Source organism: Salvia hispanica, chromosome 3, assembly GCF_029641045.1.
Source record: "Salvia hispanica isolate PSC_SH4W2 chromosome 3, Shi_PSC_v1, whole genome shotgun sequence".
NCBI lineage: Eukaryota > Viridiplantae > Streptophyta > Magnoliopsida > Lamiales > Lamiaceae > Salvia > Salvia hispanica.
In genome coordinates this window covers 55,786,466-55,801,109 of record NC_142694.1, presented here as the reverse complement: position 1 = coordinate 55,801,109, position 14,644 = coordinate 55,786,466, and the positions used below count along the sequence as shown (strand labels likewise).

The 14,644-nt window shown below is 35.8% G+C and overlaps 2 protein-coding genes across 3 annotated transcripts; both read right to left on the bottom strand.

Annotated features, from left to right (window-relative positions):
• Positions 1–1,342: 1,342 nt before the first annotated feature.
• Positions 1,343–5,363, bottom strand: LOC125215781 (26S proteasome non-ATPase regulatory subunit 8 homolog A-like). Its single transcript, XM_048117324.2, has 6 exons — positions 5,188–5,363; positions 3,430–3,508; positions 3,218–3,320; positions 2,385–2,648; positions 1,860–1,971; positions 1,343–1,701 (listed from the first exon to the last, which is right to left on the bottom strand). The coding sequence occupies exons 1-6, from the start codon at positions 5,290–5,292 to the stop codon at positions 1,561–1,563; spliced, it is 804 nt and encodes a 267-aa protein (XP_047973281.1). The 5' UTR covers positions 5,293–5,363; the 3' UTR covers positions 1,343–1,560.
• A 2,363-nt stretch (positions 5,364–7,726) lies between these two features.
• Positions 7,727–11,941, bottom strand: LOC125213670 (auxin response factor 9-like). 2 transcript variants are annotated; one of them, XM_048114333.2, is made up of 14 exons: positions 11,591–11,941; positions 11,375–11,496; positions 11,152–11,247; positions 10,957–11,013; positions 10,701–10,853; positions 10,514–10,598; positions 10,301–10,391; positions 10,050–10,214; positions 9,855–9,968; positions 9,687–9,759; positions 9,421–9,597; positions 8,900–9,310; positions 8,626–8,813; positions 7,727–8,196 (listed from the first exon to the last, which is right to left on the bottom strand). In XM_048114333.2, the coding sequence occupies exons 1-14, from the start codon at positions 11,643–11,645 to the stop codon at positions 8,088–8,090; spliced, it is 1,896 nt and encodes a 631-aa protein (XP_047970290.1). In that variant the 5' UTR covers positions 11,646–11,941; the 3' UTR covers positions 7,727–8,087. The 2 variants fall into 2 exon arrangements, with proteins under 2 accessions (XP_047970290.1, XP_047970288.1); XM_048114331.2 differs by having other exon boundaries at positions 8,900–9,354; positions 9,444–9,597.
• Positions 11,942–14,644: the final 2,703 nt, after the last annotated feature.

Genomic DNA, 14,644 nt, shown 5'->3' with positions numbered 1-14,644 from the left:
AAAAAGGAAAATGACTTTATTACTATGGAACGTACCAAAATGACAAAATGACTCTATTACTATGGAACAAATGGAGTATAAATTACGATGTACGGAGTAGTTTGCTAACAATTGTGATCTAATTACAAGTTAATCCTATTTGATTTTTTATAAATTTCTTACTACCTCCGTCCCGCATTAAGTTTCACATTTAGTGTGGGTACGGGTTTTAAAAAATATAAAGAAAAATGGGTTGAATAAGTTTGTGGATTATGGGTCTCACTTATATATATATTAGTTTTATAATAAAATGAGTAAAAATTGGTTGATGCATGTGGGATCTACTTAAAAGTGAAATATGATTCTTAATGTAGGACGGAATAAAATAGCAAAATATGACGCTTACTGTGTGACAGAGGAAGTATTTACATATAGGAATAAATAAAAATTAACTAGTGACTTTTACGTGTCGATGCGATTTTCAAATGTTACAACCACAACATAAATTATCAACTTTTTTCATTGTAATATTCCAGTGTTTTTATGGAAATTTACAACTGCAAACATACGTTTTATCCCAAGAAGTGTACTCACTAATCCTGAATTCTTAATACTCTCTCCATCCCCGATCAATTGTTACTCTTTTCTATTTCGGTCCGTCCCTCAATAATTATCGCACTTCATTTTTATCATAAATAGTAAGTAGGTCCTACATTCTACTAACTCACTTCACTCACATTTTATTATAAAATCAATATAAAAAGTGGATCTCATATTCCACTAACTTTTTCAACCAATTTTTATGTACATTTCTTGAATGAACCCAGTCAAAGAGTAACAATTAATAGGAGACGGATGGAGTAAATTTATTGTTAATAAGATCCAACGACAAACTAAAGATGGTGGCAGGCTATAGACTCCAATTATTGCAAACATGTGTTTTGAGCATCAGTCAAATCAGTAGCAATTACTTTTTTCTAGCAATATTAATCAGATTTGTATAAGTGTGATGAAAAGCAGTACTCCCTCCATCCCAAGGAAGATGACCCCTTTCTTGGGCGGCACAGGATTTTATACAGCTTTATTTTGTGTGTTGAGAGGAGAAAGTAAAGTAAGAGAGAATAAAGTAGAAAGAGAGAGAATAAAGTAGAGATAAAGGTGTTTCCATTTTAAGTAATGAGTCTTAGTTGGGACAAACTAAAAAGGAAAGTGGGTCATTGAAATCTTCAATGGGACGGAGGGAGTAGTATATATAAGGTGAGAAAACCCGAAGGTCATGAATTAAACACATTCCATAGCTAACCAACGCAGTATTCGAACCAACGCAGTATTCGCTTGTACTACCATTGAACAAAACGAGAAGGAAATAAATCATGGTTTGAATTCTGAAAATTTAGCTTAAAAGACAAGGTGAAGTCAAAGTGTAGGGAGTACATGAATTCCCTCAATACAAGAGATTGGTCACCAACCTTAGTTTTTTTTTTTCGAAAATTTTAGAGAGCATGGTTGATGATGCTACCAAAATGGACAATTTAAATGAAGCAAGCACGGATAAGAGTGGCATTTGCTCTTATAGTCCCCTCACACAATGCGCTCCAGCTCCCTCGCATAACTGAGTGTCTGGTTGATCAGCTGCAACGATGGAATCTCCTTGCAAGGTACAGATTCCTTAGCTCTTTGGAAAAACACAAACCCGTTCTTGATCTCCCACTCAGGATGCTCCTGCAATTTGAGAAAGCCAAGGTGCTGTTATGGTAAAACTCGTGTTTTGAAACAGCACCAAGATAATACAGAGCGAGCATTGAAGCCAAAAATGAGAGGTACTAGTACTTTATTTGATGAGCATAGTGCAGGAGGAAACAGGGTGCAACAGACTTTACCTCCTTGACATATTCAACTACTTCCTTATCTGACGAATACAGCAGCATTTGACGTGCATCATTTAAGGAAAGAGAGTCATATGCCTTCTCACTGCACCCAGCTATCTCATCTCTACCAGTAATAACCAAACATCAAAATAAAACCAAGTACAATATGGTTCTACGGTTAACACTCAGAAAGAGCTGGAATTTGAATATCCACATAAAAGAGGAATAAAAAGAACGAACAAGATGACAAAGCCTATATAAAGTTCAGAGACAAAGCACAACTGAAAGCAGTAAAGCAACTGGAGATCAATCTTAACATACAGTAGAAAATAGATGCATGCTTCCAATATGTATGATTATTTCTTCCAGTTTTATCTTCTTAAAAATGGAGGAATCAGATAAGAGTTGACAGTATGATAGTCGATGAAATTATACTATTAACAATTAAAGCAATGCACATGGTTCCACAAAAGCATATAACACATGACAAATTGAACAATGATGGTACAGTAATCTGCCTGACTACAACATATTTACCTGACTGTCTTTGCAAGTAAGTCCATGAAATAGACATATGTTTCATGAGGTACAGTCTGTCTAGCAGTCAGCACCCTGTTATATGCTCCTTCCATGAAGGATTGTTCCAGCTCGACAGCATGCTTGATACAAGGGTTCTCCAAAGCACTAGCAGAAAGTAATTCCAACTCAGTGTGGAATTCAGCTATTCTGTTTTGCACAAGAAGTCTTAGCAGGTTGAGACCTAGAATTGGATACTCCTGAGGAGAAGGTGGGAGATGAACACTGCACAATCACATGAAATAAGAGCTATGAACATCGTTTCATTACCAAAATGTAAATCAATAGAATGGATAGTTCAAGGCTCACATAAGAGAAACCAGCACAACAAATTACAATTGCTGATCTAACATATAAATTCATAAAACCATGATTATATCCCTTATCCTGGTTAAAAGCACTGCATCTTGCTTCGTTTGCAGGAACAATTAGATATCAGAGCCTTAAATTCTAAATATCATTAATAAGATATATCTTTGTTGCATAAACAGCTACTACTATTTTGATTTGCTTAAGAAACTACACTTCCTAAAAGCAGATGATTATGATTACCTAAATTATCATAGAGTTGTAGATACTCCAAGGTTCAAGAAATTGTAGTACTAGACAGTAGACAAAACAAAAGCCATAGTTATCATCGTCAATTTTAATGCATTAGCACATACAGACACCCCCTTTTCATGGAAATCCTAGACAAATTTATATCTTATTATCTTATCATTTAAAGCAAAAGGATCAATTGAGGGGCTAGATAGTTTTACTAATCTGAGAAACAATAGATGACAGACACTTACGCAGTATCAGTATAATAAGGCTTGAGTTGGCAAAAGTCTCTCTCAAAAGCATCCTGATCCTCAATCTTCACGCTCAGGACAACTGCATGCTCATAAATGTCCCCTAATAAAAGAGGGCAAAAATAGAATAGTTCAGAATGTAGCAAAGAACACCAGAAGACGAATTCTTAAGCTATGCAAAGATATGAACGAGAGGTAGGAAGTAACATTACTTGCGAGTGTCATTTCATGGACAGCATTTGGAGTTTTTTCAAACAATGGAGGCAGACTCTTGAATCCTGTCAATGCTATCTAGCATATTGAATGTATATTACTAAACAAGATAAATTACAAATATCAATCTTGAACAATGGTTTAACAATAAATTTACACAGAGACTAAGTTAAATTAGATGTAGACAAACATAATTGTCTAGCTAAATCAGGTGACTCGCATAAGGACCCCACTAATATGCATTGACTGGTTATCTAAATTATAGAGTGAACCTAACAGAGTTTCAGGACAAATAAAATTGCCTCGCATAAGAATCCCACTCCTCAAACAAAAGGTTATCTTCAGGCCTAAATCATCGAAGGTCAATACTTCCTTATCAAAAATGGCTGCTCTCAACTTCACACCTATATGACCAGAAATTCATACTTCGTTATAGTGATGCCCATTTTTTTTGGACCGGCAATTTAGCCCGGAATCGGCCACTAACCTCCGGTTCCAAACCGCTGACCACAGTTCCGGGCCGAGCAGAACCAAAACCAAACAGGCACAGGGCCAGATACGGTTCCAGCCATTGGTTCAGCCAGTTAACCAGCAGTTCTGTGACAAGGCATATGGAATGGTGCAGATGTATTCGGAATGTTGGTGGGAGGGGGTACGGTGCAGCCTATCTCTCTCTCTCTCTTTTCCGTCTCATGGAAGCAGCTCCTACATTCTCCTCTGTGGCGACGCCCCTCGCCCTACTACTCAATCGCATTCCCTCCTAAACTTTGCATTACCCTACTCTGACACTCACTTCTGTTGGCCTTGGCCAGTTCTTCCCCAACACTCCAGATAGGGTTTAATGACTACGTCCAAGGCCACCCACTTCTCCTTCCCTTGTTCTATCACTCAAAGTACATATAGTAAAACCAGTTAGTGAACCAGAAAATAGCTAGCGGCTTTGGACGGAACCCAAACTGCCGGTTTCGATTCCAAAACCGGAACCGCTTGGACCCTTCATGGTCAGGTTAGTTTCACCTTCAGCCAAGCCAGACGCAGGTGGCATCACTACTTCCTTGTCACTAAATGACTTCTTCCTTTTCATCTAAACATTAAGTGTCTTAAGAAAGCAAACCAATAAGTATAATCATCTGTAGCTCAAAATGGGTACAATGAATTTCCTATCCATAATCATTTACACAGAATAATATCGTCAACATTCTGTTAATCAACTCCTCCTTGTCTCATAGAGAACCAACAATTATCGGATGATATTCGTATACATCTATGTCTAAAAATCTAGTATACTAAACAAGAGCAAAAAAATCCCCCCTTTTTCTTGTAAAAACTCCCGCTCATCTTTCTCTTATGTAACACTCCAATCGGCCGCTTAAACTCCAAATTCCAAAATGGTAGTAATATAAAACGAAATGATGCAGAACCCCCACCCCCCAAATAAAAGCACAACCCAAGCGATCGATCTAACTTCTTCGGTTCTTCCACTTACTGAGCAATTTCAAATGAGGTAGAAATGTGCAACATTAGGTCACTAACGACATAAAATTTGAATTTCCCTTCAATTATCTAAACCTATCCAAAACCTGAACACAAAATTTCAACAGACGAACTAGGGTTTACCATCCAATTGAGCTCGTTTTAACCACAACCCATTATAAGGAGAAAAAACAGATACAACGCTCATAATTTCTATAAAAACTACATCTGATTTCGACAATCACCAAAAAAAAAAAGATGAACTTGGAGGAGTTGAGATGTACCTTGAGCTGAGACAGAAGCTTGGTAGAAGTATCAAAATCTTTGCGGAGAATAGCTGCTTTGAATCGCTCGAATAGCTGTGAAACCTCTGTGAATTTGGGATCCATTTCTCTCTCTAGATTTATGTTCTCGCCGAATTGAGTTTTGTAGAGTTCACGAAGAATTCGTCCTGCCCAAGAAAAGAAAGCAAGCTGGTATAAATTACTCTATTCATGGTTCGGATCATCCATGACCCGTATTTGATTCACCATAAACGGGCTCACCAACACTACAGCCCAATCCAGCAAAATGATTTCGATCTGATAATTTAAATGTATATAATTTTAATCTTTTTTTGCCTATCCAAGTTTTCATGTATTTTTTTGGCCTAGTTTTCATGATAAATCTTGAAAATCTTTAGTGTGGGAAATCAAACAATTTGAAAAGTTTGATGATTTTTAAAATCATTTTTAAGGATTATGGGTAATAACATATTTTTGTGAAAGTTTATGATTTTTCTGATCAATTTCTCCTAATTTATCTGTTTTTATTAGGTATGTCTTTTAAAGTTGAGTTAATTATTTTTATCATACTGTCAAATGCGGTCATTCTTTAAAATATTCTCTCACATCTTTGGACTTTATATTCTGGTGAACGGCCTAAAATTATAAAACTAGTCTATTTTTATGGATAAATGTAGTACTTATATTTAAAGAGGGGTCAGTGTTTGATACTATGTCAAAATTTAGATACCAAAAACATAATTTACTCTTCAAAATATTGACCAAAATTCATAATTTTTTAAAAAATTATCCTTTAGCACCATATTTTAACAATTGCCAACTTATTTTTAAGTATAAAGGTCAATTTTGGTCCTAAACATATGGCCGAAATACGAATTTGGTCCAAAACATTCAATTTTTTAAAAACAAACCCATAAGAAATGAAATTCGTGTCGATTAAGTCCATTTTTGACGGTTCCGTCAAATTTTGACAGTCAATCGTCGATTAGCGAAATTTTAACCCAATTAGGCAATATTGATTACTGTAGCCGATTTAATTTTTTTTAATGAAAATGTAAAATTAAAAATGCAAAAATTAAAAACAAAGTTTATGACATATTTGAAAATACAAACTTTAAAATGTATTTACGTGTTTCACTTGGCATTTTTCATTTCTCCGTCTCTTTCTTCTCCTTCTCTTTCTTCCCCAATAACCCTAATTTTATCTTTATCTACAACACCAGCATCTGGATGGATTTTGAATCCGAATTCGATTTTGAATCTATCCACTACATACCATTATGATATGGATTTTTAATTTCGATTAGCAAATCTGGATGAAATTCTGAATGTGAATCTAAATAAAAAAACATACAATTTAATAAATGTCAAAGTAGTCCATGATATTCATATGCAACATCAAATAGGTCCCAACATTTTACAATTGAATTCAAGTCCAGTGCCAATTGATGTCAAACAAACAAGTTTTCGTGTAACTGGCACAATCAAAATCACCATCAAAGTCAAGTATCCACCATAAAAAAACAAGTACCTACCACGAAAAAATCAGTACACACCATCAACATAATAAACATTAAACTAGTCCATGATATTCATAATCATGATCAAACAGGTCCTGAAAATTGAAGCAGACGGTTGTGTCGGAGCTTAGTCCTCCTCTCAAAATCCTCATCGATTTATGGAATATTGAACTGTAGAGCTCCACGGTCGGAAGAACTAGGGTTCGTCGTCGTCCTCCGTGTGTCGTCTTCTTCCTCAGGGACTTCGCCGCCGGGCTCGACTTCTGGAATTGGAGAAAGCTCGACTTTGGCGTCGGCACTAGGGTTAGTCGACGAACCTTGTTTCATTTGCTTCAGAGGAGGAGAATGGACTTCCTCTTCTTCGAATATGTTGCTTTGGCATTGATAAGTCCGTCGGTGGAGCGAAAGTGAGGTACGACGACTTCCAACTCATGGCCAACAAGAGATAATCGGCGACGACGACATTCTCAGTTGGAATCTGGACTTAGGGTTTTAGTGGATTGTGTCGAGAACGATGAGAAGAGGAGAGAGAAGAGAAAGTTGGGGAGGTAATCGATTCGTTTCCAAATATTTGGAGTGGTGTGGAATAATGATATTTGAATTAGAAATGGAAAATGAATTAAAAAATACTTAAAAAAACAATTTAATGAGCAAAATAATTAGATGACTAATAATCTGAGATTAAGCCTAATCGGGTTAAAATTTAGCTAATCGACGATTAACCGTCAAAAATTGACGAAACCGTAAAAAATGGACCTAATCGACACGGACTTCATTTGTTATAAACCCGTTTTTCAAAAAATAAATGTTTTTGACCAAATTCGTATTTCGGCCATATATTTAGGACCAAAATCAACCTTTATTCTATTTTTAATGCCAAATGAATATTTAAAAGTTGTCTTGTATAAAACACACATTTTCGCTGCTTCAATAGTACCTTTGTAGGTTTATTTTAGCAACATGTATAACCAAATCACATGAAAAAATATAGATGTACAAAAATAGGAAATGAAACGCAGTTTAGAATAAATCATCTCATTAAACTCAGGAGTTCAACTAACAACAATAAACCTTGTGATTATGATGATAAATAGTCTCACAAGAAATAGAAGCGCTAATTCAACAAACACAACTTTTTTGCCAATATACATCAAGAGACGAGCCCACATTCTCCTAACCAACCAACAAACTCTAAATATGCACATAATCTAACCAACCTACACGAGGGGGATGATCCGCTCTCGTCATACCTTAAAACAAGCCGACAGATTCAAAAAATCGAGACACGAACTAAGCTAGTGCCAGTTTGCTAGTTAACCACATGAAATTTTCGATCCCTTCTCCAATGGAACAACGGGAAAGCCAATCAAGCGATAGAGTTTAATCACCAAGATGTTGCGTGATGAGGTTTGTTCCTTCGCATCCTTTCATCTTCTTTACCTCCTGGCTCGAACAGATGAAAATCCTACGAACCATGTTGACAAATTCTCTGCAAGAATCACACAAACTTAAGAAAAAGTTCTCCAATGAAGAGTGAATTTATGAACATGTGCAGTCATTTCAAAGAAGGGTTCATTGCTGACGAATTCTATGCAAGAATCACACACGAACTGAAGAAAAACTACAATGCAGAGTGCAGTTTTGTACAGTGTACAGTCATTTCAAAGAAAGGTTAGTTGTTTCGGAAATAACACAATGCTTACCTGGATTGGCAATATTAGGACATGCTTTTAAAATGATAATTATCACACCACATTTACTTTTTTTGCAATTACAACCTTTATTTCAAGGTATATATGAGACAAAATAAGGCAGTATTGTAATTGCAGCGTGTTAAAAACCACGTGGAATATTGCAGAATTTGGTAAATGTTGTGTTGTTTGTGGCAATTGACCCTTGAAAGAAAACGAGCACTTACAGCCATGGATCGTCGCCCATAAGCATCATGTCCCCTTCGTTATCTGTAAACACAATTTCCCATTTATCTCGAGGCTGCAGCTCTCCTTTAATCTCGAACATCTCTTCAAGTTCAGTTATGAGCTCGTCATACCCCTTCAGCATGGTCAAGTCCACTGCACGGCCAACTGCAATCCCTTGCATTTGCACCTTGTCCACAACAGTTTGGTTCAAAATCTCAAAAAAAAATATCAGAGAAAATGTATATTACAAGATTTGAGGCATTTATCGAGTACCTTGGTGCGACTTCTGGAGAACTGACCGTGTCGGCTCTGAGTGTCCTTTCTTGGTGCTCTCGACTGTTTTGTGACAAATCCTTCACCTTCTTGTGGTGCGTCGTCTGACATCATAGAAGAATTCTCAGCAGGTGGCAATGTTGAGGGATTATTCAAGTCAATTCCGAACAATCTGCATGTCACAGCAGTATCCGGTTTCCTCTCGGTCTGGCAGGACACAGGGCTACTGATCTGTTTCACAGAACTCAGAGCCGACGAATTTGAAATAATGGACCAAGCTGATGCAGTTTTACTCTCTTCTGCTTCTTCAGTTATTGTATTAGGAGGAGCGGCCGTACATGTTTCTGCAACAGATCTAGCCGTGTGATTGCCCTTGTGTCCTTCAAGACCATGATTCGTCTGATGTGACTCCTGAGGCAGATTCCAGGCAGCCGACACAGCAGAAGTCTGATTATCTAAAATCATGGCACTAAAAGATATAAAGCACACAAAATGCCAAAAAAAATGTGTGAAAATGGTACATTTATTGGAAGGAAAATCGAACCAGAAACTGGGATTTCAACACGAGGACGAGCTCTTTTGTGCTTTGACATCAGTGGTGGGGATAGGTTGGTTGGTACAGATGCCACAAATGGTTCGATTTCCCAAGGTGAAACCCTTTCTGGTCTTCGAATTGATGCAGGTTCGTCCCATTGAACCTAGGAATATCATAAGAGAAACGGAAATTTTTAGTCTTGAATCAATAACAATTGAATCCAAATAAAGGGACCTCAGCACAGATACCAACCTTCAATGACCGCCATTTAGAATCTTCCCAATGAGAAGAGATACTCTCGACCCCAACGATTGTGCCTGAAAACCTGATTGCTCAGGCGAAAAGAAAGAGAGGAGCTAAGAAACTCAGCCTACAATTCTCAGATATTCTCTGATCGTGTGTGACTTTGTGCCCACTAACCTCCTTTCAGGAGAATCCTCCCCCTCAAAACGCATCTTGAATCTCATGCCAACTCCGAATCTGTGGTTCTCAGCTTCCACACACTTATTCAGTCCTATGATGAACTGACTTGTTCTGAAAAGTTACAATAAAACCCACATAATAAAAAGAGAAACACGATACACATGCAGCAGATCATTGGAATGTACAACAAACCTCGGCTTGTAATAAACGACAAACAATGTTTGAGTTAAGAGAGCATGAGATGCCGTTGCAAGCACTCCTAGGTGCATGCTCTGACTAGAAATCACCGACGAGGGAATTGAATTTTGCTGGCGAGCGTGATGCCTGACCCCAACACGCAATTCTCCATTCTCTCCCCTAGAGTGAATGCCATTGCACAGCGTCAAATTCAGATATGCAAAAAAAATCAAATCAAATTAACTGCAGATTAAAAAAGTTTGTACCTCAAAAACACGAAAGAATCTCCAGCAACTAATCTCTTAGAAGTAACGAACGTACTCCATCCTGTCGTAAGCAAATGTCTCCGAGGCTGACCTGTGCAGTTTACATGTCAAGTTTATTGAATAAGTTACTGCTCACAGATCAATCATTGCAAGGCATTCTTTTAAATCAAGGAAAACAACTCGTATCAACAATCCAAAAGAGCAAAAGATTACCTCTAAATATGTGCTTAAAATGCCACTCGATCCCATGGAGATCCTTGGCGATTAGTTCCTGAGTTGGCGTCTGCTGAGTCATATCCTGGTTTTACAGAACAAAATCAGTTAAAACAGGGCCCCTATTATTCTAAAGTGCAATATTAAACAGAACACAGAGCAAGCAAGGAGAAATAGACAATCATACCAAGGGAGGGAGGCATTCATTAGCATGTTTCCGAAGAACAGAGAATCCGCCATGGGTGCTTGTATCCGAGGCTGTCAAAACCTTGCAGAATGAGTGAACCACAGGCCTAGGGGGCTCATCACAAGAGATATCAGGACTTCTTGGCTGAGTTTGCTACAAATAGTGTGACCATAAAATTCAAAACAAATCTCTTCCAAACCCCACCAACATCAAAATCAAATATTTAAAAACACAGAGGAGGTGTATAAATGCTTACATCTGCTTCAGGCATCAAAGTAATTTGTGCATAAACCTCATCAGTGTCTACTTCAGTCTACACAGAAGAAAATCCATTCACTAACTAACTCTTCACAACCACTAAAGAGTATAATCAATTCACAAAGTATAATAAAGCATTCACTAAATTCCAATATGTTCCTGAACACTCAATGTTCGATTTAGGGTAACATACCAGCAGATTAATGTTGAAAACACTGCAAAGAATCTTTGATGGAAGATTGAACAATGGTATCCTTTGATTCAATTCTTGGTTGGTTGAAGCCTCCAACTAACAAAAAAATCACAAGTAAGCACCAGATAAAATATTAAAATCAACAAAGAAACCCTCAAAACATAAAATTCAAGCAATCATCACAATCACACACATAAAAAAAAAAATCCAAACAGAAACTCACTTGTTCCATATGCCCTTGTGGGAAATAGTAAACCTTCTCTCCAACCTGAGGAACATCCACCAAGGGACCTGCACAAGCCCTCCATAATTCCTCATACATTACATCTTTTGCTCCACCACCCCCTAAAATTATAAAAATCAAAGTTTCAACAAAAAAACAAGGTAAAACTCAGAAATTAGGCCAAGATAAACTGAAAGGCCATTTCAAAAGTTTGACCTTCAGCTGGAAAACAACCATATTGCTGCTGCGACAAAGGAACTCTGTTTGCCATGACTACACGTTTCAGCTTCAAAAAATCCACTCTTTATGAAATTCAACCAAAACCCATGTCCAATTTCGCTTATTTCACAACCAACCTTCCACTGCAGAATTAAACTGGTAAATTATGCCTTTTTTCAGTGATATTTGCTCCTCTATTTGGGTGGGAAATGCATATGAAATGAGTGGGGGCAAGGATCGTGAGCAACGGCGCTGCAGAATCCCAAGAAACAGCTGAACATACGCCTCAGTCTCTCTCTCTACAAATTGTAAATGTAATGAGTAATTTGTTTCGGTTTCACAGAACGTGGTTAGGTTGTCTCCTTTTTCACTGCACAACCCACAGTGCATTTGGTTGTCACTGTAGTTAGACATATCTAACCATGGTTGGTAACCAGAGTTGGGCATTTCCAGTGAGGCGTGATGACATTTCCTGTCGGGAAATTTTGTGTAGGCCCACCTCTTCTTCAACCCCCTTTTTTTCCTTTTATTTTTCCTTTATTTTTTGGAGTTAACCAATTATCCACCTCCACCATTCCATTTTATAAAGAACTTAGAAAATGTAAATAAACAGGTAATGCAGTTGTCCCCCTCTTCTTGATTGGTATGAGCTAATTGTTTAATTTATTCATCATAAATGAAGCCTTCTCTCCTCGCCTTTGCTTGAGTATAAAAATGAAGTAGATATTCTAGTACTGCTACTTTATATTTTCGCCTCTTGTAAATTGGTGCATATTATTTTATTTCATTTCATTTTATCATAGTCCATAAATTTCCAGCAAACTGTAATTTTTAATGTTAAGGCTAGGGTAATAATTTGCCATGACATAGGAGGAGTATCACTTTACAGAGCAATTAAATTGAACTTTAAATCTCTCTTTTAATAAATTAATGTGTGCACCGTTTGAATGCAATAAGTGTCTTTCTAGTACTCCACCTTATTCCTTATAGACTACTTAGAATATGATATAGTCTCTTGCTATTATTAAACTAAACATATTTATACAGTGAGAAAGTGTTCAGTTTGTAAAATTAGTATTTTATAATTAAATTTGTATTATATAAATATTTGATTTATGAGATTCAATCTCATAATTTAATTTTAGATGAACAATTATATAATAATAGTTATAGTCGATCCTTTTTATTAAATAATTTCACAACGTAATCCTAGATTATTTATTGTTATTTTATTAGTAAATCACAAGCCACCTAGTTATATTGTTCGTGGCATATTCTATTTACTTGCGTAGGCTTACATATATTAGTGCCCTTGATGCCGCAAACTTTAGATTTCATTTACACTATGCAGGGAAGTTGGTGTTCCACTTTTTCCGATATATTTGAATTCGAAATTTTTAGCATTAGACATCAACTACTCCACTAATTGATCAATTCATACACACAATATGATTTAAAGTACTTCATTTTTGAGATAACATATGGTTTACTTCTCTACTAATAGTACTCCACAATCCACATGTCTCAATTAATGCAATTTTTCACAACATCCTATTTAAAGTGATACTCCTATAAAATGAAAATATGTCATTTCTAATTATATCTATCAACTTTATTTTATATTTATTTTATTCAAAAAACTATATATTATATAAAATCTTGTGTTGTAAAAGGAAATCTTTTAAACTAGGCGCACGTAAAGTATAATTTACTAATTATGTATCACCATAAATAAGCAAGTTGCATTTTTCTAGGATACCTTACCTAAAATGAGTTATTTTCCTCGATCAACTTTATTTTATATTTATTTTGCTCATAAAATATTTATTATATAAAATCTTGTGTTGTAAAAGTAAATCTTCTAAACAAGGCAGGCGTAAAATATAATTTACTAATTATATATCACCATAAATAAGCGAGTTGTATTAGGATGTCTTACCTAAAATGAGTTATTTTCCTCTTTATGAAAGAGTAACAATTTTATTTTTTCTTACTTTATTGTTTCTTTACTTCTTTATTTTATAATTTTTCTATTTAACTTTTTAAATTTTATTTTCTTAAATTTTGTGCTTGAAAGAAGTGTCTTGCTATGTTGCTCATAATGAGACATGAGATGGAGAACTGTGGGAGTACTTCTTTTTTTTTCATAATAGTAAAGTCACTTATTTTCGACATGCAGATTAAGAAAATGATATTAAATATATTAAATGATAAGATAATAAAATAAAATAAAAATGAAAAATAAAGAGATAAAGTAAGAAAGTGAATATAGTAAATAGGGAGAAAAGTGTTACTCTTTGTAAACAAGAAAACAACTCTACTATAATAAAAATGCCGCGAAATAAAAAATAAATTACTACTCCCTCCTTTTCATTTTAGGAGTCTCATTTGAGTTCGATACAGATTTTAAGAAATGTAAAGGAATGTTGGTGAAAAAAGATAGTGAAATGTGAGTCATAATCTTTTATATTATTTTTATAATAAAATATGTGTGAAAAATATTAATGGAATGTGGAACTTAATACCGCTTATGAAATATTTCAATTGAAAATTTTAAAATGGGACATTGAAAATTGGTAAATTGGGTCCTAAAATTGGACGGTGGGAATATTTTTTTACTATAGTATGGAACGAGTACTTCTAATTTAGATATCATTAAATATATTGGGCAACTTTTACCAAGTCTACATGCTAGTTATATAAGTGGATCATGACATCATAAATAGCGAGTATTAATTATGATGATAAAAAAATAAATGAGCATTAATTTTGAATAAGGTGAGAACTGAGAATAGTACTCCTAGTATTAAAAAAAATGAAAATAAAATAATAGAGTACTAGGAGAAATGGATTTGGATTGGCTGTCTGCTCCGCAGCAGGCAATGGGGATGGCTCCACATCAACCCTGCAAAGAATTTCCGCCGTAGATTTCACAAATCTTCACTCCCACCAACGTTTGACCTCAACGGCTGCATGAAATTACATGATCGCCACTACCCGGTTGGGCCCCACCCGACCACGTGGGTCGTGCACAGTTTGGGGTTTTGTTTG

What these genes read in the sequence shown, in the direction of transcription:
- LOC125215781 (XM_048117324.2), bottom strand. Translation starts at nt 5,292, where the DNA reads ATGGATCCCAAATTCACAGAGGTTTCACAGCTATTCGAGCGATTCAAA. An exon ending in CCATGAAATGACACTCGCAA is followed by an intron (nt 3,321 to 3,429) that starts GTAATGTTACTT and finishes CTCTTTTATTAG; the next exon opens with GGGACATTTATGAGCATGCA. An exon ending in CCTTATTATACTGATACTGC is followed by an intron (nt 2,649 to 3,217) that starts GTAAGTGTCTGT and finishes GTGATTGTGCAG; the next exon opens with TGTTCATCTCCCACCTTCTC.
- LOC125213670 (XM_048114331.2), bottom strand. Translation starts at nt 11,645, where the DNA reads ATGGCAAACAGAGTTCCTTTGTCGCAGCAGCAATATGGTTGTTTTCCA. An exon ending in CTTTGATGCCTGAAGCAGAT is followed by an intron (nt 10,854 to 10,956) that starts GTAAGCATTTAT and finishes CACTATTTGTAG; the next exon opens with CAAACTCAGCCAAGAAGTCC. An exon ending in TGTTGAAATCCCAGTTTCTG is followed by an intron (nt 9,355 to 9,443) that starts GTTCGATTTTCC and finishes CCATGATTTTAG; the next exon opens with ATAATCAGACTTCTGCTGTG.